The sequence below is a fragment of the Acinonyx jubatus genome, chromosome A2 (genome assembly GCF_027475565.1).
Source record: "Acinonyx jubatus isolate Ajub_Pintada_27869175 chromosome A2, VMU_Ajub_asm_v1.0, whole genome shotgun sequence".
Classification (NCBI taxonomy): domain Eukaryota; kingdom Metazoa; phylum Chordata; class Mammalia; order Carnivora; family Felidae; genus Acinonyx; species Acinonyx jubatus.
The window spans coordinates 33,053,331-33,081,092 of NC_069383.1; the positions used below are offsets into that span (position 1 = coordinate 33,053,331).

At 36.9% G+C, this 27,762-nt stretch overlaps 1 protein-coding gene across 4 annotated transcripts in view; it reads right to left on the reverse strand.

Annotated features, from left to right (window-relative positions):
* The window catches only part of CFTR (CF transmembrane conductance regulator), a 185,811-nt gene that overhangs the window by 138,011 nt on the left and 20,038 nt on the right, over positions 1-27,762 (reverse strand). For 3 of the 4 annotated variants that reach the window (XR_008296701.1, XM_053218169.1, XM_015067322.3), the window contains exons 2-3: positions 19,870-19,980; positions 15,591-15,699 (exon numbers count right to left, since the gene is read on the reverse strand). Coding sequence is in view for 2 of the 4 variants with exons in the window: in XM_053218169.1 (XP_053074144.1) it covers positions 15,591-15,699; positions 19,870-19,980 (220 nt within the window). In the remaining 2 variants the exon portion in view is untranslated. Of the gene's footprint in view, positions 1-5,465; positions 5,527-15,590; positions 15,700-19,869; positions 19,981-27,762 lie in introns of those variants that run through there. The other variant, XM_053218170.1, reaches the window with a different exon arrangement.

A 27,762-nucleotide genomic window follows, 5' to 3' on the forward strand; every position in this document is an offset into this window, starting at 1 on the left:
CTACAATCTGTGCAGGTGATGCCCTATTTCTTTCAAGTTTCATAGACCCATGTCAGACTTTGTCTAGCAGAGATAATTTTATTTCAAAATAACTCCTTACACCAGGAAAATAAAGCCAAAATAAATCTTGTATTTGAAATTACAGGTATGAATTTATCTGCATTACAAATATAATTTTTCACAGTGTGCTTAGAGTGGCAATATTTCATCCTCAAAATTACTTTTAGATCAATATTTTATTCTAGAATTTTTCTATACTATGTTGCTCTTCATAGACAAATGTCAATACCACATTTACTTTGATTTAATTTTCCATTAATAGTGGGTTTGCGGTTGGCTTTTTACTTTAAAAATGATACCTCTAAACTCAAAGCGTAGTTATTTTTTTCTGATACAAGTACATGATTAGTTGAAGAACTTCTAAGGTTCCATTATTTTCTATGGTGTGTAGTCACTAAATTCCTCACGATCATCAGTATGTCAACTTTTTTACAATATTATTTATATGTCTTTATCCCAGGAATATTAGGCATTATTTGTGAAATATTGAGAAGTTAGGATTGCTCAATATTAAGAAATTAATAGAATCCAATAGACTATAGAAGAACTTATGATTATCTCAGTAACAACTGTAATAAATCTGATAAAACTTCAATATCAGTTTCTGATAAATGTTCTAACTATACTTGAATATAAAGAAAAAAATTTTCCTTCAAAACGGCAATCAACACCTAATTAACTAATCTTAACAAACTAATCAATAAAACTAAAAGCATTACCTTTAGGGTCAGGCAAACACAAACAATAGGAATACTGGTTATTAGAACAATTTAACATTTTCTGGAACTTTTAGCTGTTACAACTCAATAAGAGAAATGATCAAGGTATGAGTATTATGAAGAAATGAAAAGGATCATTATAAGCATAGAATATGACCATCCATATAACAAATTTAAGTGAATTAAGAGTTTCATAGGCAGAGGTTTAAGAAATAATTATACTAAGAAATTAAATTCCTACATACCAAGCATAGTAATCAATTAAATAAGTATCCCATTTATATAAAAATTTATGTTATATAACAAGAGACATTATAAATACCAATAATTAATATATATACCTTAAAAATATTTATAAACATTACTAAGACATATTTTAATTTTTTTTACATTTATTTATTTTTTGAGAGAGAGAGAGACAGAGCATGAGCAGGGGAGGGGCAGAGAGAGAAGGAGACAGAATCCAAAGGAGGCTCCAGGCTCTGAGCTGTCAGCACAGAGGCCGACGCGGGGCTCAAACTCACAAACGGTGAGATCATGACCTGAGCCGAAGTCGGACATTCAACTGACTGAGCCACCCAGGCGCCCCTACTAAGACATATTTTAAAGTCTTAAATAAAAGTCTTAAGGACTTTAAATTTTTCTATAAAGAAAAACTGAATATTACAAAGATTATATTCTATCCATGGTATTTTGTAAGTCTAACATAACTTTCACCAGAATTTCAGGTGGGTTCTTTGGAAGCGGATTTTCAGCACCATAATAGCAGGGACTGATTGTCTTCATTTCTATAATAATCCCAACATGATGCACAAAACCTAGCATAGAACATCCACTAAGTGAGTATTTGCTAATCAATGGGTAAAATGATTATAAATTTCATTTGAAAAAAATGAGAGATTAGTCAAAAACATCTGCGGAATAAGAAAAATGTGTGAAAAGGTTTACATTACTGGATATTAAATCATATTATACAGCTATTATAATATGTGGCATGACAAAGAAATAGAGTGATTTATCTGTGAGCAGGTTCAAGCACACGTAATAATTTTGTGTATTATGTTATTCTAATTCAGTGGAGAAAGGCTAGATTATGCAATAAATGATGAGGAAACTGGACACTCATTTTTAAAATTACATTTTTATCTCAAACATACATCAAAATAAATTGCAAATGCATTAGATATTTACATGTAAAAGCTGAAATAGTAAAACATAAATAAACATAAATAAAAAAAAAACATGTAAAAACATAAATAATTTGGGTAGGAAGGCTTTTAATAATGTCTGATAACAAAAGCAGAAAACAAAGGAAAAGGTATATAGATTTGGCAGCAAATTTTTAAAAGTTAAAACTTCTTTTTTAAAATTTTTTAAATGTTTATTTATTTTTGAGAGACAGCGCGCGTGCGCACAAGCGGGGGAGGGGGCAGAGAGAGAGGGAGACCCAGAATCTGAAGCAGACTCCAGACTCTCAGCTGTCAGCACAGAGCCCATGACAGCCCGACGCAGGCCTCAAACTCATGAGCTGTTGAGATCATGACCTGAGTCCAAAGCGGACACTTAATGGACTAAGCTGCCTAGATGCCCTAAAAGTTAAAACCTCTAATTGTTAAGAAAATAAGAGGTAAAACTCACTAGAAACAAATGATAGGCTGGGGGAAATACTCTCTTATATCAATAAGAAAAAGACAAACTCTAAAATAGACAAAAAACATGAAAAGGCAATTACATACACACAAAAAATATAAATGCTTAATTAATATACAAAAACTGTTTAAATTCACTAGAAACCAAAAGTAATGCAAAGAAAAATAATATATTCCTTCTCACTGAGCAATTTGAAAATAATTTTTAAATGATGACACCTATTATTGGTGAGGGCTGAATTTTCATACTTTAGTAGCAAGAAAGTAAAATAGTACATTTTACTGGAAGGCAATTTGATAATCTGGAAATCTGCTAAAGGGATGTCATCGAAGGTCTGTTTACAATTATGAAAAATTAGAAGCAATATAAACATTTAATGATGGGGAACTGAAAAATTATGGTATGGTACAGTCACATGATTTATTAAACAATAGGGTGACTAGGTAAAAAATCATCTAATGACATAAAAGGCATTCATAGTACATTAAGAAGAGAAGCAGATTTATAACACATTATATAAAGCAATGATCCCCCTCCCTTAATAAAGTATATATTCTATTCCCATGGGAAAAAAACTAGAAGGATGAATATCAAATTTATCAGTAATTATCTGATTACTTTCATAATCATAAAAATATTTAAAAGAATAATAAAATTTAGTTAGGAAATTGCATATGATTTATGGTCATTAATAAGCGGTGAAGAAAACATGCATACAAAAACATAAAAGAAAATACACACACACACACAGGTATACACTGAGAAATGACTGAGCCACCCAGGAGTCCTATTATTTTTTTTTAATGTTTATTTATTTTTGAGATAGGGAGAGAGAATATGAATGGGGGAAGGGCAGAGAGAGAGGAAAACAGAGGATCCAAAGTGGGTTCAAATTTATGAATCTCAAGATCATGACCTGAGCTGAATTCGGACACTCAACCAAATGAGCCACACAGGAGCCCCAGTAATAGCTATCATTTATGAAGCACTTGCTATGTACCAGGATTTATTCAAGTTTAAATAACTTTCCCAGTATCACACAGCTATTAAGTGGTAAACCTGGGCTTTAAACCAAACATTTGACTGCAAAGCCTTCCTCTTTATTCATAACCATAAATCGAAATGGAAATGTTATAACATGACTTGTTTATCTCTCAACTGACCATCAGTACAAGGATTATGATTAGTTCAACATCAACTTAGCAAATCAAGTTTTAAGTTTAGATCACTGTGATTTAAGATAAATGCCACTTCTCTAGGAACCATCTCATGGACACATAATTTAAAAGTTTAAAGAGAGCATAGACATTATACACTTTACTACAGCCTCTTTTACTGTATACTCAAGGAAACTGAGATCCAGGAAAGTTCTTTGACTTGCCCAAAGATCATAAAACAAGTTTGTGGCAACAGGGCATGAGCAAGCCCTGGGGAAGTTAAGAAAAAAATACCCCATCTTTGAAAAGAGAATACATATGTATATTTTTACTTTAAACATATTTTATTCATTAGTCATATTGGATACTGGTTAGCTACAAGGGCTAAAAATGCACCAAGTTCCTATCAGGAATGGAAGTCCTAGATGCCCTTATATCCAGTTTAAGTCTTAAAAAACATGATCACAAGGGCACCTGGGTGGCTCAGTTGGTTAAGCATCCAACTTCGGATCAGGTCTTGAGTTCAAGCCCCACTTTGGGTTCTGTGCTGACAGCTTAGAGCCTGGAGCCAGATTTGGATTCTGTGTCTCCCTCCTCTCTGCCCCTCCCTCGCTCACTCTCTCTCTCTGTCTCAAAAATAAATAAACATTAAAAGAATTTTTAATAAAAAAAAACATGATCACAAACAATTCCCAATTTACAAATCAATTTTGTTCCAAAATTTCACATGGAAGAACAGGAGATGCATTTGGTTTTAGACACAGTATTCTACTGGACGTGATACTGAATTCCTAGGTTAGCCTTCAAAAGTACATATACCACTAAATGCTCCTGGAGCACCGTTCTGTTCAAATTGTTCACAAAAAACCAACCCACCTGTGTAACAAATTTCCTACAGAAAAAGATGTAACATCTCCCTCTGCTGCAATCTTGGAAGAGAAACAGAGTGCCTTTTAACCATATCTTTGCCCTCTCCATGCATCCTGTCATCTGCTTCTCTCCACTGGGGTCCTGGGAGGAGCGCCGCTGGAAGACGTGGAGAGTTAACACTAGTTACTTTGGGATTTCCCAATAAGCCCTTAGCTACTTTCTCATCCCAGTGGGATTCTGTCACTTTATTCAAGGGCTCATTGGCCCTCATGAATCTGCCCACTTCTCTTTTCACAACAGTATTCCTTCTACCAAGGCTTTCTCTTCTCCCACAACCCTGCAAGGCCTTCACCTGAGAGCTTTTAGAAATGCAGAATTTTAGGGTCTCACCCAAAACCTCCTAAATTGGAACCTGCATCTTAGCTAGATCCCTGGATCACTGGTATGCATATTAAAGTTTGAGAAACACTGCTCTAATGTCATTAAAAGAGTTAATATTCATTTTTATGTTTTTCAGTTTTTTCATATTATCATTAAGAAAAATTCAAACTAAAATGCTTTCTCAATGTGGGTCATTCTAGCAAAAATCAGATGCATTTAGTAATAATGTTGGCCCTTGTCTACCTAAATCAGAATCACCTGGGAACCTTAATGAGACTACTATTATCCCAAGGCCCATCCAAATCAATTAAATCACATATTTGGGGTGGGGCTTCTGGATACAGAAATATCCAGAAGACTGATACAGAAATTCCTTATGATTCAAAGAAATCTAAAGCCCAAGAACTTCCAACTCTTACCACAGGAACTGAGGGAAGGTGTAGATTGCCTTCATTCAGGTAGACAACACAAGGAAGTGTGTATTAGAGATAAGGGTTCTAGTAGTGAGTAGAAATGGGATATAGGGTGAGTTTAGGGAGTACAGCATGCAAGTCACTGCTGGGGTTAGAGAAGAAGCTACATATGGGGAGAGGTAGGGATGGGAAGGAAGAGGAGAAAGGGGACCCACCTAACAGGCATCTAGAAGAAGGAGATTTGCTGGAGATAGCTGTCCTTAGGTAACCAGCCATCTGAAAGGAACATACATAAGTCAGAGCCTAAGCCAGGGACCATCTGTGGGCAGAATTCCCTCAAACACTCTCCGTTTCTTAGCAGTAGGCTTGTATTCAAGTGCCTACTCAATGTCTTTGTTAAAACTTAAGGGACAGGGGAGCCTGGTGGCTCAGTTGGTTAAGCGTCTCTTGATTTCAGCTCAGGTCCTGATCTCACAGTCGTGAGATGGAGCCCTGTACCAGGCTGCACGCTGAGTATGAAGCCTGCTTGGGATTTACTCTCTCCCTGTCTGTCTGTCCCTCCCCAACTTGCATGTGCACTCTCTCTCTCTCAAAAATCAATAAATAAACATTTAAAAAAACCCATAAGAGATAAAAGATCATTTTATGCAATACAGACCATGGGACTTGAGAACTCTATCGACATTAGTACTAGGACTTCTCCTTTATGTCCCTAACCTTCTTGGGGTCTAATGAATAGAACAGGTTTGACCCACGTTGTACTGACATGCATCTCACTTTGATGATGACAATATGCCCAGAACTGCCTAGGAATCAAGAAGGGATAACATTATTCTCTCAGCAATTTGCTCACAGTACTCCCGACACTTGGCTTGCTTCTCACTGTCCTTAACTGACTCTCATGCTCAGTTTTTCAACAGCCAGTTTCTCTTCTATGCTAGGAGTCTTAAATGTGAAAGACCATGTTGTATCTGGCTGCTGAGTCAGATGAAGAAAAAACAAGTACATAGTTAATGATGAGAGGCCATAGCTAATATGATTTAAAATTACATCAACTATTGTAGAGATACAAGCTCCTTGATGATGGCATTTTCTTTTTTTCTTAACCTTTCACAGTCAAAAGCAAATCTTACACCACTTTTTCTATCAGTCCTGAAAACAACTGAATACTCTTTGTGTCACAATTATCCTGATTTAGAGGGACTAAGAATGTACAGGTAATTTTGAAAGCATGTCCACTTTTAGCAAGAGTAGTGTTCTAGCAATTTCAAGAATCCTCACTCATTTAATGGAATGAAAAATCCCCAAGCTGATACAAGTAGAGGAAAAAAAGGAATGCCCCAAAAGAATACCATAAATACTAAGGTACTGGTAGAAGTTGCTTCAAAAGGCAGAGGTCTTATAATAATGGCTACATTTTCTACCCTTCTTTTCTTCTGTAAGTGACAAAAAGAATAGAGACAAGAGATTAGGTATGCTGAAAAGCTGCATTTGTCTTAATGACCACATGGTTATCTAAATTCTTTAAGAGTTACAGTGTTCAACATTTTCACTACTTAAAACTTCACAACCTCAGTGAGGTCTTTTCTCTGTGACAAGGGTGAGAAACCTCCAGTCTCACCACATCTGTACCATTGCCAATGTAAATTTTCCTCTCCATGCCTTCCCACCGCACATGTTTTCCTTGCTTTTCCCATCGGTTCTTTTCCTCACCAATATTCTGTTGGTTATCAGTAGCAGGTGAACTGGGGGAAGTAAACTTTGCCCTTTGAACGTGCTGATGGTTCCAGACCTGCAGTCTAGGGCTCATGTTTACTGGAGAGCACCTCATCCCTCACTCCCACTCAAGAGTAGTTAATACACCATGAAAGCCTTTAAGATTCCTTTTGCTGGGATATGTTTAAGTTTGAGAAGTTTAAGAATAAGTCCTTATCTACACCCATGCCATTCTTCTACCCCTTAATTTTGTTTTTAAGTTTGACCTTGGCAATACTGGCCCTTGGGTGGATTTGACACAGTTCCCTCTGGAGTCTAAGTAAAGGAGAAGATTCTAGTTGGTTCCCCTACTGCAAACTTTCTTCAGATTTGCCCCTGAGGTGACCCTGGAAGAACCCTCAGCCTTTAAGCTTCTGTCAACCTGTGTCTCCTAGGAAGATGCAAAAAACTCAGCAGACCTGAGGCTGGTTACTAGACACACCATTCTGTTGAGGACCTAAAGACAATCATTACACATATAATTATATAACAATTATAATCGGATATTGTGGAAGGGTCACAGTCTTTGGGGCTAGAGACCTATCACTCAAATTTACCATATGTGTACTCTGGAAAGTTTCATAATTTCCTTCTCTGTATATTAGAGGTAATAACAGCTGCTCCATGGAGTTACCAGAAGAATTCAATAAGACAATCTGCATAAAGGACTTAATGCTGAACCTAGAATAGATTAGGTACAATAAATATTAAATTCAATAAACATTAAATTATATCAAGCCATTTTTTTGGTTTTGTACACATGACCAAAAAAACCACTCGATAAATATGTTCATGTATCACCTAAACTATCACATTTAAATGAGTGCTTTTGTTCTCATGAAACTTCGATGATGCTGGATAAATTATTTCACAAGGCAGGCAGAGCATAAAAGGAGCTCAATCGTTAGGATGTTAGGTTAATCAGTATTAATCAATGGTAGCAGTGTGTGATGGAGACAATGACTGAAGAGAATTTTCAGCTTCACCACAATCTCGATCATGACATGACAATTGTTTGAAGTGTCATTCACTTCAATCAACTATAACTTATTGAGAATGTTACATTCTTATACATGTTCAGAGGGAATTGTACTTCTATACACTGACTCAAACATATACACTATTGTCATTAAAACAACCAACAAAAGGTTTTTTAATAAGTCAAATAGAGCCAGATGCTGTGGATAAAACTGTTTCCCAAGTTCTGACTACTCTTTCTGAGAAAAATCACCTCAATGACATCTTAAAAGATAATTCATTCTTGACTTGCCTTACTTATATTTATGAACCAAATATTTCCCTCCCTAAAACTGTTGTTGGTTTCTGTAGGAATGGACAGACAGACAGACAGACAGATTGACAGACAGATAGATACAGATGGGTGGATAGATGGATGGCAGATCAACTCAAAAGCCAGAAGAATTTTTCCAGATGATTATCAAGAGAATTACAAAACATTTTGGACCGAAATGTGACCATCTTTGTCACGATAAATTTTTAAATGTATTTTTAGTGGTATGTACAAACTACAAATTCTTAAAAACATGCAACTTGACACTATGGCACTGTCAACTCTCCAATACATGGAGATCAATATGAATACAATACCTGTGAATAAAGATAGTACTTATCCCAAAGCAAATACTGTGCACAGCCTTTACTTAAAGGCTAAATAAGTTTTCAACTTGTCATGCCTTTTACAGGTTACAACTAAGGATTTGAAATGATGCTCTGGTGATGTAAAAACTAACATATCTGAGTCATATTTAATAGCACTGGGAAGCATCCCAGACTACCTTTAAACACCAGAAAGCCAGGGGCTTTCAGGTACAGAGCTCTCTTCCTACTGATGAAGACAGAGGTGATTGAGAAAATACACTACGAGACTACCTCGCTGCCAAGCTTTAAATTTTTTCTATTTTTCCTTGAAATTCAGCATGCAGGTATGATTGCAAGATATTACATTTATTCATATGTATAATTGGCTAAATTTGACCTGACATTGTGTCTTGATATCCTACAGTCAAATACAAAAAAATAAAAAATCAGCAATCTCATATACTAGTAAGATAATGTGATTTGGGATCATAATAGAAAATAAGTATTTTCAAAGAAATTTACTAAACCTATTTATTTATTTATTTATTTATTTATTTATTTATTTATTTACTTATTTATTTATTTATTGCTGAACCCATTTTATTTATTTTTTTATTTTTATTATTTTTTTAATACGAAATTTCTTGTCAAATTGGTTTCCATACAACACCCAGTGCTCATCTCAACAGGTGCCCTCCTCAGTACCCATCATCTACCCTCCACTCCCTCCCACCCCCCATCAACCCTCAGTTTATTCTCAATTTCAAGAGTCTCTTATACTTTGGCTCCCTCCCTTTCTAATTTGTTTTTTCCTTTCCCTCCCCCATGGTCTTCTGTTAAGTTTCTCAGGATCCACATAAGAGTGAAAACATACGGTGTCTGTCTTTCTCTGTATGGCTTATTTCACTTAGCATAACACTCTCCAGTTCCCACGTTGGTACAAAAGGCCATATTTCATTCTTCCTCATTGCCATGTAGTATTCCATTGTGTATATAAACCACAATTTCTTTATCCATTCATCAGTTGATGGACATTTAGGCTCTTTCCATAATTTGGCTATTGTTGAAAGTGCTACTATAAACATTGGGGTACAAGTGCCCCTATGCATCAGCACTCCTGTATCCTTTGGGAAAATTCCTAGCAGTGCTATTGCTGAGTCCTAGGGTAGATCTATTTTTAATTTTTTGAGGAACCTCCACACTGTTTTCCAGAGCGGCTGCACCAGTTTGCATTCCCACCAACAGTGCAACAGGGTTCCCATTTCTCCTCATCCTCACCAGCATCTATAGTCTCCTGATTTGTTCATTTTAGCCACTCTGACTGGTCGTGAGGTGTTATCTGAGTGTGGTTTTGATTTGTATTTTCCTGATGAGAAGCGACATTGAGCATCTTTTCATGTGCCTTTTGGCCATCTGGATGTCTTCTTTAGAGAAGTGTCTATTCATGTCTTCTGCCCATTTCTTCACTGGATTATTTGTTTTTCGGGTGTGGAGTTTGGTGAGCTCTTTATATTTTGAATACTAGCCCTTTGTCCGATATGTCATTTGCAAATATCTTTTCCCATTCTGTTGGTTGCCTTTTAGTTTTGTTGATTGTTTCCTTTGCAGTACAGAAGGTTTTTATCTTCATGAGGTCCCAATAGTTCATTTTTGCTTTTAATTCCCTTGCCTTTGGGGATGTGTCAAGTAAGAAATTGCTGCGGCTGAGGCCAGAGAGGTGTTTTCCTGCTTTCTCCTCTAGAGTTTTGATGGTTTCCTGTCTCACATTCAGGTCCTTTAACAATTTTGAGTTTATTTTTGTGAATGGTGTAAGAAAGTGGTCTAGTTTCATCCTTCTGCATGTTGCTGTCCAGTTCTCCCAGCACCATTTGTTAAAGAGACTGTCTTTTCTCCATGGGATATTCCTTCCTGCTTTCTCAAAAATTAGTTGGCCATACTTTTGTGGGTCCAATTCTGGCGTTTCTATTCTCTTCCATTGGTCTATGTGTCTGTTTTTGTGCCAATACCATGCTGTCTTGATGATTACAGCTTTGTAGTAGAGGCTAAAGTCTGGGATTGTGATGCCTCCCACTTTGGTCTTCTTCTTCAAAATTACTTTGGCTATTCGGGGTTTTTTGTGGTTCCATACAAATTTTAGGATTGCTTGCTCTAGCTTCAAGAAGATTGCTGGTGCAATATTGATTGGGACTGCATTGAATGTGTATATAGCTTTGTGTAGTTTTGACATTTTAACAATATTTATTCTTCCAATCCATAAATAAGCATGGAATGTTTTTCCATTTCTTTATATCTTCTTCAAATTCCTTCATCAGCTTTCTATAGTTTTCAGCATACAGATCTTATACATCTTTGGTTAGGTTTATTCCTGGTATTTTATGCTTCTTGGTGCAAATGTGAATGGGATCAGATTCTTTATTTGTCTATCTGTTGCTTCATTGTTAGTGTATAAAAATATAATTTGTATCCTGTGACTTTGCTGAATTCATGTATCAGTTCTAGCAGACTTTTGGTGGAGTCTATCGGGTTTTCCATGTATAATGTCATCTGCAAAAAAGTGAAAGCTTAACTTCATCTTTGCTAATTTTGATGCCTTTGATTTCCTTTTGTTGTCTGATTGCTGAAGCTAGAACTTCCAACACTATCTTCAACAACAGCGGTGAGAGTGGACATCCCTGTCATGTTCCTGATCTCAGGGGGAAAGCTCTCAGTTTTTCCCCATTGAGGATGATACTAGCTGTGGGCTTTTCATAAATGGCTTTTATGATGTTTAATATGTTCCTTCTATTCCGACTTTTTTGAGGGTTTTTATTAAGTAAGGATGCTGAATTTTGTCAAATGCTTTTTCTGCATCGATAGACAGGATCATATGGTTCTTATCTTTTCTTTTATTAATGTGCTGTATCACAATGATTGATTTGCAAATGTTGAACCAGCCCTGCATCCCAGGAATGAATCCCACTTGATCATGGTGAATAATTTTTTTTATATGCTGTTGAATTCGATTTGCTAGTATCTTATTGAGAATTTTTGTATCAGGGATATTGGCCTGTAGTTCTCTTTTTTTTTTTTTTTTTGCTGGGTCTCTGTCTGGTTTAGGAATCAAAGTAATGCTGGCTTCATAGAATGAGTCTGGAAGTTTTCCTTCCCTCTATATTTTTTGGAACAGCTTGAGAAGCATAGGTATTATCTCTGCTTTAAATATCTGGTAGAATTCCCCTGGGAAGCCATCTGGTCCTGGACTCATTTGTTGGGAGAATTTTGATAACTGATTCAATTTCTTCACTAGTTATGGGTCTGTTGAAGTTTTCTATTTCTTCTTGTTTGAGTTTAGAAGTGCGTGGGTGCTTAGGAATTTGTCCATTTCTTCCAGGTTGTCCAGTTTGTTGGCATATAATTTTTTGTAGTATTCCCTGCTAATTGCTTATATTTCAGAGGGATTGGTTGTCATCATTCCATTTTCATTCATGATTTTATCTATTTGGGTCATCTCCCTTTTCTTTCTGAGAAGCCTGGCTAGAGGTTTACCAATTTTGTTTATTTTTTCAAAAAACCAACTCTTGGTTTCATTGATCTGCTCTACAGTTTTTTTCGTTTCTATATCGTTTATTTCTGCTCTGATATTTATTATTTCTCTTCTTCTGCTGGATTTAGGCTGTCTTTGCTGCTCTGCTTCTATTTCCTTTAGGTGTGCTATTAGATTTTGTATTGGGGATTTTTCTTGTTTCTTGAGATAGGCCTGGATTGCAATGTATTTTCCTCTCAGGACTGCCTTTGCTGCTTCCCAAAGCATTTGGATTGTTGTATTTTCATTTTCATTTGTTTCCATATATTTTTTAATTTCTTCTCTAATTGCCTGGCTGACCCATTCATTCTTTAGTAGGGTGTTCTTTAACCTCCATGCTTTTGGAGGTTTTCCAGACTTTTTCCTGTGGTTGGTTTCAAGCTTCATAGCATTGTGGTCTGAAAGTGTGCATGGTATGATCTCAATTCTTTTATACTTATGAAGGGCTGTTTTGTGACCCAGTATGTGATTTATCTTGGAGAGTGTTCCATGTGCACTCGAGAAGAAAGTATATTCTGTTACTTTGGGATGCAGAGTTCTAAATATATCTGTCAAGTCCATCTGATCCAATGTAGCATTCAGGGCCCTTGTTTCTTTATTGCCCGTGTGTCTAGATGATCTATCCATTGTTGTAAGTGGAGTATTAAAGTCCCCTGCAATTACCACATTCTTATCAATAAGGTTGCTTATGTTTGTGATTAACAGTTTTATGTATTTGGGGGCTCCCATATTTGGCGCATAGACATTTATAATTGTTAGCTCTTCCTGATGGATAGACCCTGTAATTATTATATAATGCCTTCTTCGTCTCTTGTTACAGCCTTTAATTTAAAGTCTAGTTTGTCTGATCTAAGTATGGCTACTCCAGCTTTCTTTTGACTTCCAGTAGCATGGTAGATAGTTCTCCATCCCCTCACTTTCAATCTGAAGGTGTCCTCAAGCCTAAAATGAGTCTCTTGTAGTCAGCAAATAGATGGGTCTTGTTTTTTTTAATCCATTCTGATACCCTATGTGTTTTGGTTGGAGCATTTAGTCCCTTTACATTCAGTGTTATTATTGAAAGATATGGGTTTAGAGTCACTGTGATGTCTGTAGGTTTCATGCCTGTATGATGTCTCTGGTACTTTGTGGTCTTTGCAACATTTCACTCTCAGAATCCCCCTTAGGATCTCTTGTAGGGCTGGTTTAGTGGTGATGAACTCCTTCAGTTTTTGTTTGTTTGGGAAGACCTTTATCTCTCCTTCTATTCTGAATGACACACTTGCTGGATAAAGGAATGTTGGCTGCATATGTTTTCTGTTCATCACGTTGAAGATCTCCTGCCATTCCTTTCTGGCCTGCCAAGTTTCAGTAGATAAGTCTGCCACTACTCTTACTGGTCTCCCTTTGTAAGTTAGAACATGTTTACCCCTAGCTGCTTTAAGAATTTTCTCTTTATCCTTGTATTTTGTCAGTTTCACTATGATATTTCGTGCAGAAGATCCATTCAAGTTACATCTGAAGGGAGTTCTCTGTGCCTCTTGGATTTCAATGCCTTTTCCTTCCCCAGATCAGGGAAGTTCTCAAGTATGATGTGTTCAAATACACCTTTAGCCCCTTTCTCTCCCTCTTCCTCTTCTGGAATTCCTGATACAAATATGGTTCCATTTGATTGCATCGCTTAGTTCTCTAATTCTCCCCTCATACTCCTGAATTTTTTTTTTATCTTTTTCTCAGCTTCCTCTTTTTCCATCATTTTATCTTCTAATTCACCTATACTCTCCTCTGCCTCTTCAATCCGAGCTGTGGTCGCCTCCATTTTATTTTGCACCTCATTTATAGCATTTTTTAGCTCCTCATGACTATTTCTTAGTCCCTTGATCTCTGTAGCAATAGATTCTCTGCTGTCCACTATATTTTTTTCAAGCCCAGTGATTAAGTTTATGACTATTATTCTAAATTCTTGTTTTGTTATATTGCTTAAATCGTTTTTGATTTAAGTAGCTATCGCTACTTACTGGAGTTTCTTTTGAAGAGAATTCTTCCATTTCGTCATTTTGGGTAGTCCCTGCAGTGGCTCCAAACTACAGGGCACTTCCCCTGTGCTTTCCAGAGTAACTTGTGTTGGTGGGTGGGGCTGAATTCAGACCTGATGTCTGCCCCCAGCCCACCGCTGGGGCCATAGACTGGTGTGTAACTTATCTTCCCCTCTCCCAGCGGCAGGACTCACTGTGGAGTGGTGTGGCCCCTGTCTGGGCTACTTGCACACTGCCTGGCTTGTGATGCTGCTTCGATGGGATCTGGTGTATTAGCCAGGGTGGATCCGCAAGGTGCACAGGAGTGGGAGGGGCAGGCTTAGCTCCCTTTGCTGTTGGTGGTCCCCTGCAGGAAGGGCCCTGCAGCACCCGGAGCGATGGATCCACAGAAGGGTTGGGTGTTTGTGCAGTGCAAGCAAGTTCAGTGACAGGGAACTGGTTCCCTTTGGGATTTCAGCTGGGGGATGGGAGAGGGATATGGTGCTTGCCAGCACCTTTGTTCCCCACCAAGTTGAGCTCTGTCTTCCGGGGCTCAGCAACTCTCCCTCCCGGTGTCCTCTCACCCTCCCCACTCTCCAAGAGCAGAGCTGTTGACTTTTAACATCCCAGATGTTAAGTCCCACTGGCTGTCAGAACTCATGGTGTCCAGTCCCTCTGCTTTTGCAAGCCAGACTTGGGGGCTCTGTCTTGCCATGCGGGCTGCCCCTTCACTGCCCCAGCTCCCTCCTGCCAGTCTGTGTAGCACACACCGCCTCTCCGCCCTTCCTACCCTCTTTCGTGGGCCTCTTGTCTATGCTTGGCTCCAGAGAGTCCGTTCTGCTAGTCTTCTGGTGGTTTTCTGGATTATTTAGGCAGATGTGGGTGGAATCGAAGCCATGAGCGGGACGAGGTGGGCCCAGCGTCCTCCTACACCGCCATCTTCAATCCCCAGTTTTTTATTTTTTTATTTTTTCAATGTTTATTTATTTTTGAGAAAGAGAGAGAGTGGGAGAGGGGCAGAAAAAGAGGAAGACACAGAATCCAAAGCAGGCTCCAGGCTCTGAGCTGTCAGCACAGAGCCCGATGCGGGGCTCAAACTCACAAACAGCAAGATCATGATTTCAGACGTCGTCAGACACTTAACTGACTGAGCCACCCAGGCGCCCCCCCCCACCTTTTTTTTTTATTTTTTTAATGCTGAACCTATTTTAAATTATAGGTTGCCACCTGTGTTTCAGGACATCTTAATCCATTTTTACTTGTCTCTACTAGAGTTTTAGTGGTTTCTTTGTATTTAGAGTTGAATTAGTCCTCTTATCTGAACACCAGATTACCCTAGTCATAAAATGAATATAATTACTTTAGATTAATAAAATCATAAAAATGAATATACTTATTATCTATAATGAATTTACAAATGAAATCCTTACCCCTAAATATAATAAGAGTCCATAGAACATAAATCTCCAGAAAAAGCATCGCCGAAGGGCATTAATGAGTTTGGGGTTTTTCTTTGATGCCAGTTCTCTGTCCCATTCTCTGCAAAAGAATAAAAAGTGGGACCAATAAGTTGCATGTACAAATATTTGAGTTGTTTTATTTCCCTTAACATAGTTTTATTCTCACAAAGACATCCAAGGAGATTAACACAAGTGACTAAAGAGACAAAAAAAAAAACAAAAACAAAAAAAAACCAACCTTGTGGAGACCTTCCAACACCAACACTCATCAGATGTTTGGCAGAATTTGATGCTTCACTATGTATCAATTTTCAAAGAGTTGACTTCATGACAAGGCCAGATGTGATGGACAAGAGGCAAGCCCAGAAAGTTCTGGGCTTCTTAAAGCAGTGCCAAGAAATGGATTAGTAAAGTATGACTCTTAGGAATATACATTACTATGCTTGGGACAGAGTGAAAAATAAACAAAAATGTAACTTTTTTTCCTCTTTGCCTTTTGATCTTTACTTGTTTAGGAACTGTAGTAGATTTTACAAAATTTAACTGTCAAACAAACAACAATATAAAAAGTCAGGTGAATTTTTCTGTTATTTAACATTAGAAAAGCCTGTCTGAATGACTCTGTTTTTAAATATAGGGGTATGAAACAAATCTTGTCAAACATCGTTTTCAACTACTAAAGTCATTTATTAGAGTAAAAGTCTTTAGAAAATTAGAACAGAATCAAATTCTATATTTTCTGGTAGGAATAAAAACCACATAGTCTGAAAGAAGGTGGTACCAAAGAAATGTTTTCTTTTAAAAACTGTAAGTTCATCTGTGGATTATATTTACATTATTGCCACTTCTGTTAATGAAGGCCCTCTTTCTCTTCCCAAGTTGTTAAAATATATCTCTGAATGTTACCCTGATATTCATTATTAAACTGTACAGAGATGAAAAGTTTCACAGGCAAGAACCAGACAAAGGGTTTGCATTTCATTAAGAGCTCTTTCCATTACTATTCTTCTACCATTACCAGAGCTGGTTTTAAGTTACTCCAAAGGAAGACCACACAACTAAAATTTGAGGGCAAACCTAGCAGTCTGTGCATGGACACTGGCTCCCCCAAGAAGCTTACTACCAACAAGGCCTAATCGCCCTATCCCATCTATCTACTCTTTCACTCACATGCAGGGCCTGCCTCTTGTCCATATCATTCAGTGACTCACAACAGGGTAAAAAGCTAAATTTTTAAATTTTATTTTGTATTTTTAATTTTTATTTATTTTTGAGAGAGAGACAGACAGAACGAAAGCGGCGGGGCGGGAGGGGGGGGAGGGTAGTGAGGGAGACACAGAATCCAAAGCAGGCTCCAGGCTCCAAGTGTCACCACAGAGCCTGACATGGGGCTGGAACTCACGAATCGTGAGATCATGGCCTGAGTCAAAGTTGGACGCTTAACCAATTCACCCAGGTGCCCCCAGCCTCTCTTCCAAAGGAAGAATGGGTCAGATGAGAAAGTCAGGAAAGAAAGGTGGTACACAGTCCAGAGAAATGGTTTCAAGGTGGGAAGAAGAGGTCAGCATGAAGTCATGTAGGAAGATGCCATTTTATTTGACATTAAGAGACCTCTGGTGACCCTGATTGATGTCATTTTGGCACCATGGTAGATGTGGAAACCATATTTCAGAAAGATGAGATGAAAAGGAGAGGTGAAGAAGTGGAGAGACCAGGAGAGCAGAGAAATGTTAGCTGTGGAAAAAGAAGAAGGAGGAGGAGGAGGAGGAGGAGGAGGGGCGGGGGGGAAGAGAAGGAAAAAAGAATGGAGTAGCAACCTGAAGGAAAGGCAAGGTGGGATAATTTATTTTAATGGCTGGGATTTGAACATTTTATAGCTCGAGAGGAGTTAGCAGGGAGAGGAGGTAGTGTGGTTTCAGTAGCACCACAACAGACCCAGTAAGAATTTCAAATACTGAGAGTTAAATCATGAAGGAAGAAGCTCTATGCTTATCAAGTTTGTAGCTTCTCATGGAATGGGTGTGCAGTTTGCACATAGGAGTGATATAGAGGGTTCAATGCCACAGCCACAAACTGAGTCAGATGGGCCAGTGTGCCTCAACTATGTGGTAACCACCTAAGGACCTTTGTCACAAGGAAGTTATGAAATGTGAGTCCAGGTCACTTTCCAAGGGTGCAGAGGTACAAAGTACTATATATAAATTATATATCACTCTTCCAAAATGTTTCAATAAATTCTAAATAACAATTTTATTTTTCAAAAAAAGAAATAAATATGGTGAAAAGAGATACAAAATAAAGATAAAAGAAAGAATTTATGGACTTATGCTGGCACAGAGTTATTGAATTGAAAAAAAATAGTTATATTTTTAATTGAATTGATGTGGGGGATACAATAAAAACAGGAAGAACAATCTTAGGTCAGATAATCCTATAAATTCAGATGTCCTCTATTTGGCCATAAATGAAAATAGAACTGGAGTACACAGATTTTTGTTAACCTAGCCCTTCCTTGATTCATCTTTCCCTTAGCATCTATTCAGAACTAAGATATTCAATATCTACTGCTTTATTGTGAACTTGCTGGTACACCTACACTGTATTGTGTTTACACATTTTATCTCTGCAACAGTGTTACAGGTTTTCATATAATGTTGGTCATTGCACATTCAATTCCCATTCATTCAGCAATTGTTTATTGAGCATGTGCTATATGCCAAGCCCTAGTCTAGGCACTTGGGGATACATCATAAATAAACCAAACCAACCAGCCAACAAAAATATCCTTGCTTTCATGGCACTTATACACACTAAGTGCTCAATAACAGGAATTGGTCCTTCATCTTGGAAATATGAATCTATTATTCTCACTAACCTAATTCTTTGAATAAAATCAAGAAAAAATAAGTCTGAATATCTTACTTTGCTTTGAAAATATTTTTTATAGGGAAATGAGTTTAGTGAAAGTAAGGTAAACAAATTATGCGTCTCAACTTTTTTGAGGCAATAATTTACTAGCTACTTTTTCTGTTTTCTTTTCTTTCTTTTTTTCCTTTGGTCTAAGGTCTAGGGTCTCTAGGATTTTTCACATTTGGCCAAGGAGAAAGGACTCTTTTCTCCGTGATTTGTAAAGACATGAGCAAAGAGTTCTAAGGACCCACTGCATGGAGGAATCTGGTCTGAGAGAATAAAACCAGCACAAGTAAATGCCACCAAGTGGCCCTTGAGTCTCTGGTTCCACTGAGTCTCTAATGCCAGTTCTCTACCTAGGTCCCTTCACACAGGTAGGATACACAAGCCAACAATTTCTTTATATTTACCTAAGTTAGTTAATTGGGTTTCTGTTGCTGGTAATCGAAAGGATTCTAATACTCTTAGAACAGGGAACTCTGAGAACTTTTCTATGGGAAGCACTGATCCTGGGGAGGCTATAAGTACAGACCTGCATTAGAATCTTGGCTTTGTCAACTCATTAGCTGGAAAATTCCAGCATCTCTCTGAGCCTCAATTTGCTCCCTGCAAGATAGAGATAATGAGGTTTTCCTCCAAGAGCTGAGAGGAGATACTATACCTAGCATTCAATATGTACTCAAAACTATGAAATTTGGGGGGCTCCTGGGTGGCTCAGCTAGTTAAGCGTCTGACGTTGGCTCAGGTCATGATATCACAGCTCGTGAGTTCGAGCCCCACATTGGGCTCTATGCTGCCAGCTCAGAGCCTGGAACCTGCTTCAGATTCTGTGTCTCCCTCTCTCTCTGCCCCTAACCCACTCATATTCTATCTCTGTCTCTCTCAAAAATAAATAAACACTAAAAAAATTTTAATATGAAATTTTTACATTTCTTTGATATCCAATAGCCATAACCTTAAGATTTCCAAGTATGTACACTTTTATTCACATATTAATATTTGGGAGGCAAATAGACACAATTTGCTTCATAGGTATTACTTCAGTCTTCACAAAATCTACTTAATGTTCTTTAAAGACAGATAATGTCTCAGAATTATTTCTCAGAAAAAGTCATTTATCAGAAATATGGTTAGTTTTTAAACCCTTCATTGTTTAATTTTTGATTGGTGAAGACTTCAGCAAGAAAATAAGATGCTCCTATTGTAAATATGCCATTTTGAGAATTAAGACATCTAAAAGATTGGTTCTCTATTCTCTAGAGTATTAATATTAATAATTAATAATAATTAACAGTATTAATTTCTCTTTTGAACTAGTGGTCAATGTGTATGAACATACCTTTCCAATTTTTCAGATAGATTGTCAGCAGAATCAGCCGAAGGGATCTGATATATGTCTGACAATTCCAGGCGCTGTCTGTACCCTTTCTTCAAAATTGGTCTGGTCCAACTAAAACAAAGAGAAAAGGGACAAATGTAAATATCCATGTGATCTGGCCTCCAATATAGACTTGGAATCTGATATTGTTTTAGTTTTTTTTCAACGTTTATTTATCTTTGAGAGACAGAGAGAGACAGAGCATGAGTGGGAGAGAGGCAGAGAGAGGGAGACACAGAATCCAAAGCAAGCTCCTGGCTCTGAGCCGACAGCACAGAGCCCAGTGCGAGACTCAAACCCACAAACCATGAGATCATGACTTGAGCGGAAGTCAAACACTTAACCGACTGAGCCACCCAGACACCCCAACTTTTGAGTTTTTATTCCCTTTGTTTTATTGTAATTTAATTATAAGTTTATATCATTTAATTTTTAATACTAGTTGTACTTAACAACCCGCTCAAAACTTTCCTAAAAAAGTTAACAACCCATACAGCTAGGCAGGGCCAGTGGCAGAAGATCACTGCCAGATGGTGGAAAGACTTGGGACAAGGGAAATGGCATTGAGGACAGAAAGGAAGGGGCCTACAGAAAGTTTAGTAAAAAGGAAAATATACTCCATCTATCAATAAAAATTACATGTTCAATATGTTTGAAATTATTAAATTATGACACTAAATTTACAAATAAACAGAATTTTACTATCTGTAAATTCCAAATATTATAAGGAATTTGTAGGAAATTTAAAAAATAAACCTTTTCATCTCTCTTTAAAAAAACTTAAAACATACATCTTTTGGTCCATATCAAAGACCTGATGACTATTTTAATAAATGAGTTTCCACCTTACTTTAAAGTAACCTTTTGTGGGGTGCCTGGGTGGCTCAGTCAGTTGAGCGTCCAACTTCAGCTCAGGTCACGATCTAACAGCTCGTGAGTCCAAGCCCTGCATCAGCTTCTGTGCTGACAGCTCGGAGCCTGGAGCCTGCTTCAGATTCTGTGTCTCCCTCTCTCTCCGCCCCTAACCCACTCGCATTCTATCTCTGTCTCTCTCAAAAACAAATAAACATTAAAAAAATTTTTATTCAGTAACCTTTTGTGAGCTGCCTCTATATCAAAGACCTGATGACTATTTTAATAAATGAGTTTCCAGCTTACTTTAAAGTAACCTTTTGTGGGCTGCCTCTATAAAAAGCTTCCTTACAATTGCACCAAAAGGCATAAAATACCTAGGAACAAATCTCACCAAATAAATTTCACCAAAGAGATGAAAAATCTACACACTGAAAACTAAATAAAGCTTATGAAAGAAATTGAAGGAGACACAAAACATAGAAAAAGATTCCTTGCTCCTGGATAGGAAGAACAAATATTGTTAAAACATCGATACTACCCAAACCAATCTACATATTCAATGCAATCCCTATCAAAATAACACCAGCATTCTTCACAGAGCTACAACAAATAATGCTAAAATTTGCATGGAACCAGAAAAGACCCTGAATAGCCAAAGCAATCTTGAAAAAGAAAATCAAAGCAGGAGGCATCACAATCCCAGACTTCAAGCTATACTACAAAGCTGTAATCATCAAAACAGTATGGTACTGGCACAAGAACAGACACTCAGATCAATGGAACAGAATAGAGAACCCAGAAATGGACCCACAAACGTATGGCCAACTAATGTTTGACAAAGCAGGAAATAATGTCCAACAGAATAAAGACAGTCTCTTCAGCAAGTGTGCTGGGAAAACTGGACAGTGACATGCAGAAGAATGAACCTGGACCACTTTCTTACACCATACACAAAAATAAACTAAAAATGGATGAAAGACGTAAATGTAAGACAGGAAGCCATCAAGATCCTCAAGGAGAAAGCAGGCAAAGACCTCTTTGATCTTGGCCATGGCACCTTCTTACTCAACATGTCTCTGGAGACAAGGGAAGCAAAAGCAAAAATGAACTACTGGGACCTCATCAAAATAAAAAGCTTCTGCACAGTGAAGGAAACAATCAGCAAAACTAAAAGGCAACCACTGGAATGGGAGAAGATATTTGCAAACGACATATCAGATAAAGGGTTAGTATCCAAAATCTATAAAGAACTTATCAGACTCAACATCCAAAAAGCCAATAATCCAGTGAAGAAATGGGCAAAAGACATGAATAGACACTTCTCCAAAGAAGACATCCAGATGGCCAACCGACACATGAAAAAATGCTCAACATCACTCATCAGGGAAATACAAATCAAAACCACAATGAGATATCTTACACCCGTCAGAGTGGCTAAAATTAACAATTCAGGCAACAACAGATGTTGGCGAGGATGCAGAGAAAGAGGATCTCTATTGCATTGTTGGTGGGAATGCAAGCTGGTGTAGCCATTCTGGAAAACAGTCTGGAGGTTCCTCAAAAAATTAAAAATAGAACTAACCTACGACCCAGCAATTGCACTACTAGGTATTTATCCAAGGGATACAGGTGTGCTGTTTCAAAGGAACATATGCACCCCAATTGTTATTGCAGCACTATCAACTATAGCCAACGTATGGAAAGAGCCCAAATGTCTATCAATGGATGAATGGATAAAGAAGAAGTGGTATGTGTATGTATGTGTATATATATATATGTGTGTGTATATATATATATATGTATATATATGTATATATATATATATATATATACACACATACACACACAATGGAGTATTACTCAGCAATCAAAAAGAATGAAATCTTGCCATTTGCAACTATGTGAATGGAATTGGAGGGTATTATGCTAAGCGAAATTAGTCAGAGAAAGACAAATATCATATAACTTCCTTCATATGAGGACTTTAAGACACAGAACAGATGAACATAAGGTAAGGGAAGCAAAAATTATATAAAAACAAGGAGAGGGACAAAACATAAGAGACTCTTAAATATGGAGAACAAACAGAAGGTTACCGGAAGGGTTGTGGGGGGCAGAATGTGCTACATGGGTAAGGGGCATTAAGGAATATACTCCTGAAATCATTGTTGAACTATATGCTAATTTGGATGTAAATTAAAAAATATAAAATTAATAAAAAAAAAAAGAAAAGAAAAAAAGCTTCCTGTGTAGTCTGTCCCCATTTTAATATGATATTACACCTTGATATCTAGGTTTGATTATCCAGGGTTCCATAGCCCAGCATCATCAAACCACATATATTCAGTAGTATTTAAACTCAAGTTAGCCATTCATAATTATTAATAAAATTTAGTGTTTCCTGATAAACTTACCACAGTAAACCCATATTTGTATCCTGAAATAGAAACTTGGCTTAAAGTGAAGTATAAGAACTAAACTCAATGACCTTAGGCTACCTAGCAATCACGAGAGTTACTCTAGAGAAAAAATTTATTCTGTGAGTTTAAACCTATAACATTGAAAGAAATTTCTGCCCCAACAAGTTCTCTTATTTTGTATTTTAGAAATATAAAAACAAAGGCAAAACAAAACAAAAAATTCCCCCAGATATCCACACATAGACAGTCTATGATATATTAGCTACAGCAAACTCCAGCCACCACTCCTTTTGAATAATCTTAAGTAGGTTAAACATACTTAGATGGAATCTAGGAATGCCCAGTCAGGATTTCTACTTCCATATTTCTTTCATTAGAAATCAATGAGTCTTGGGGCGCCTGGGTGGCGCAGTCGGTTAAGCGTCCGACTTCAGCCAGGTCACGATCTCGCGGTCCGTGAGCTCGAGCCCCGCGTCAGGCTCTGGGCTGATGGCTCAGAGCCTGGATCCTGTTTCCGATTCTGTGTCTCCCTCTCTCTCTCTGCCCCTCCCCCGTTCATGCTCTGTCTCTCTCTGTCCCAAAAATAAATAAACGTTGAAAAAAAAAATTAAAAAAAAAAAAAAGAAATCAATGAGTCTCCAAGTGGTTCTGGAAGCAAAGCAAGTGCGCCTAGAATAACCAACAGCAATAAATCCTGTTCCTTCTCCTCTTCGAATTTGTTCCCACCATCTCTTCCTTTCATCTCTAATTAATCTTATCCTCCTTCATCCATAACCAGTCACTATATAGTGACAATGGACTTTAAAAAATGATCTACTTAGAAAGTGTGACAGTTTCCAGAGTTCTGGCTATTTCTAACAGAAACTAGCTAATCATTACTTAGTGGGTAACAGAGATCCCTAAAGTAAATAGTTCTTTATAACTTAAAAGTTTTTAAGGGATTTTGGGGGGGGGGGGGAAGTGTCTAGTACCCAGATACACTGTTCTAGTCACTTAACTATAAGATGCTTCAGATTTTATTAGGAAAGATGCTAGCAGTTCATTTTTTAAAAATATACACACACAGACAGACATACACAGAAGAAATTGTGTTTAGTTTCATTTATTAAGATAATACTTCCAAGTTTTATATAGAGTGACTTGTAATTCTTTATAACAAAAATAATTTTTCAATCATAGTCATTATTAAAGCCTTGATTTTCACAAAACCTATCCCCCTGAAAACCACATAATTAAAGCTTATAATCATTTTTCCATTTGACATTTGGCTTTTATGAATCCAACAGAGACATCTAACATTTTCATGTGCTAGAATTTAAGATGAAGGTCAAGTGTCAAACCTTTTCAGTACAAAATAATTTTGTTTTTATAAAACAATCATGCTTCCACAGTATTTAGCTTTACATTTTCTTTAACTGGCCGAGTGAAATACAACAGAAAATTCAACAAGCACTGGTTACATGAACTAATAGCGTTTTTCCTTTTTGCATGAAATAATACTTGAGGAACTAAGTAGAAACGACTCTAAACTATTTTGTGCAGACGAATTTAAATACACCAGAGGCTTTTTCATCATTCAACTTATTTACATTGAGTTGGAACTCACCCAAATAATTTGGATAGTCCTAACTGAAGAAAATGTTGAAGTTCAGGCAAAGGAAAGAAGGGGAATCATAAGAACACATTGTGATAATAAATCTCAAATTTCTGCAGCATAGCTCTACCATTTTGCTTTGTAGTTTTTTCTTATTATGTTTATTTGTTGTTTTTGTTTTTTGATAAATGGCTATGATTGGATGGATTGATTTGAGACCTGAAGTCATCCTCACCTTTATAAGGATTTAAAGGGGGAAAAAAGTCATACAAATAATACTTCAAATGTCCAGTTGTTTTATCAACTTAGATTTCATGTTATCTCATAGGTGTATTTTTCTCAGTGAATTTTAGTGAAAATAACATTTGAGAAAGTAATGGTATCTGGTTCTCAAAAGTCCTACGTAAAACTTGCAGTCTTCAAGAATGTACCCCAAATTTGTAGCATTGGGGTGAGGGTCAGGTCAGTGAGTCCTCGTCCTCTGATTCCACAAGCATGTAAACAGTCTTTGCTGCTTATCCATAAAATGATAAATTTATAAGCAATAGCCACTTGAGTCAGCTTGAACACGTTTAGGAAGAACAAATGGCTTTGCTAAAGATAGCCATTCTTGTGTTTGAGAGTTAATTACTCATAAGGGTCTAATTTTACCAGGAAAACTGTAGAAGTTCTTTTACTTTCTCTAGATGAGTGAACAGCAAAGTAAATGTAGTCCATGAATTTCAGACAATCTGGAAAGATAATTAATTGCTGCTTAACAAAAGACCATGAGCCAATTCCAAAAAATCTTCTTGAAGTCCATGATTTATAGCCATAAAAGCATCCTAATGTAAATTAATTTAACTTCATGCCTAATGAATCCAAACATTAAATAGAAAATCTTCCCATTTGATAAACACTTCTAAATATAAGTGTATTAGTAATATATGCATATTAAGGAAATGTGTGAAAAAAAATTTTTTTTTGCTTTTCTGTATTATCCAATACAGAAATATTATCCAAAGCATGTATAACTTTGGAAATAAGGAGGAAGTTGTTTTTAATTAAAGAAGGTACACACAGTTGTAATTCATTACTTGTTATGGCTATCTAACATTCACTTTCTAGTCAAATGTGTTCTAACTCCATGATTCTCACACAATGCTCACTATCAGTATTAATTTTCCATAAAATTACTTTTTTCCTCCTGATATGGTTGTCTGAGGTACTACTTCATCATGGAGACTGCAAAGCTCCAGCCACCTGACTCCTACTACAAATCTATTACTGGAAAAAAAAAAAACTGAATTAGTGATTTCAAGAAGAAAAAACAACTGTAGGCTCTAACCCTGTCTGTAACATTTCCCAGTCACATGACCTTGGAAAATGTTCTAGATCTCTCAGCTGCAGCTGCTACTAGAAATAACAACTACTTTACCTGGTTTTCATGGGGGCCAAATTCATTGTTGTCTATAAAACATTACAAATGCACCTTATTATATGCTTCTTGATGTAAATTGGCTTCAGTTTAAATTTCAGAGCACTAGAGGTTATTATTATTGGGATTATAATCATAGTAATAGCTAACATTAATAGAGTTTTACCAGAGACCTGCAAAATGCTAGATTTTTCACATACGTTATTTTATCTGATCCTTACAAAAATGCAAGAGAGAAGTCCTAGAATTATCTCCCTCTTATAGATGGGTAACTGAGGCTGAGGGAGTTTAAATAATTTGCCTAAAGAAGAGTTAGAATTGCAAAATAAGACTGTGATACCAAAGCTTACACTTGTATCAAATGTGCCATATTAGGACCAATTTAAAAAGGAAAAAAAAAAACAGCTTACACTCAGCTATAACAGCAAAAGCACAAACACCAGTAGAAAACAACAAAGTGGACATGATAAAAACTAAAGAGTTTGGGGTGCCTGGGTGGCTCAGTTGGTTAAGTGTCTGACTCTTGGTTTTGGTTCGGGTCATGATCTCATGGTTCATGGGGTCAAGCCCCACATTGGGCTCTGCAGTAACAGAATGGGGCCTGCTTGGGATTCTCTCTTTCCCTCTCTCTCTGCTCCTCCTTCACTCATGCTGTCTCTGTCTCTCTCAAAATAAATAAGGTTTAAAACAATTAAAATTAAACATTTATGCTTCAAAAGATACTGTCAAGAAAGTGGGAAACCCAAAGAATGGGAGAAAAAATTTGCAAATCATATTATTTGATAAAAGTTTTATCCAAAATAGTTAGGGACTATTATAACTCAATAATAAAAAGATAACCCAATTTAGTCAGAGGCATAGGATCTGAATAGACATTTCTCCAAAAAAAGGTACAAAAACACCCAAAAGCAAATGAAAGAATTCCCAACCTTATTCGCCATTGGAGAAACGTAAATCAAAACCACAATGAGATACCGCCTCACACCCACTAGGAAGGCAATAATAAAAAATACAGGTATTAATAAGTGTTGAAAAGGATTGGAAAAATTATAACCTTCATACCCTGCAGTGGAGATGTAAATGATGCAGGCACTTTGAAAAAACAGTCTGAAAGGTCCTCAGACCATGAAACATAAAGTGACCATATGATCTAGCAATTCCACTTGCTGGTATATGCCCAAGAGAAATGAAAATGTGTGCCTATGCAAAAAATTGTACACAAATGTTCATAGAAGCCTTTTTTATAACAGGCAAAAAAGTAGAAATAATCCAAATATCATCTGCCGAATGGATAAATGTATATTCCTACAACTAGAATATAATTCAGAGATAAAAAGGGATGATGTACTGACACATACTACAATATGGATGAATTTTGATAACACCACACACTGTTCCATTTATATGAAAGTATGAAATAGGTAAATCTATAGACACTGAAAGTGGATTAGCAGCTGCCTGGAGCGGGGTGGGGTCGGGGGAAGAGAATGACTGCTTATGGGTGTGGATTTTCTTTTTAGGGTGAAGCAAGTATTTTATTTATTTTTTGTTTGTTTATTTATTTTGAG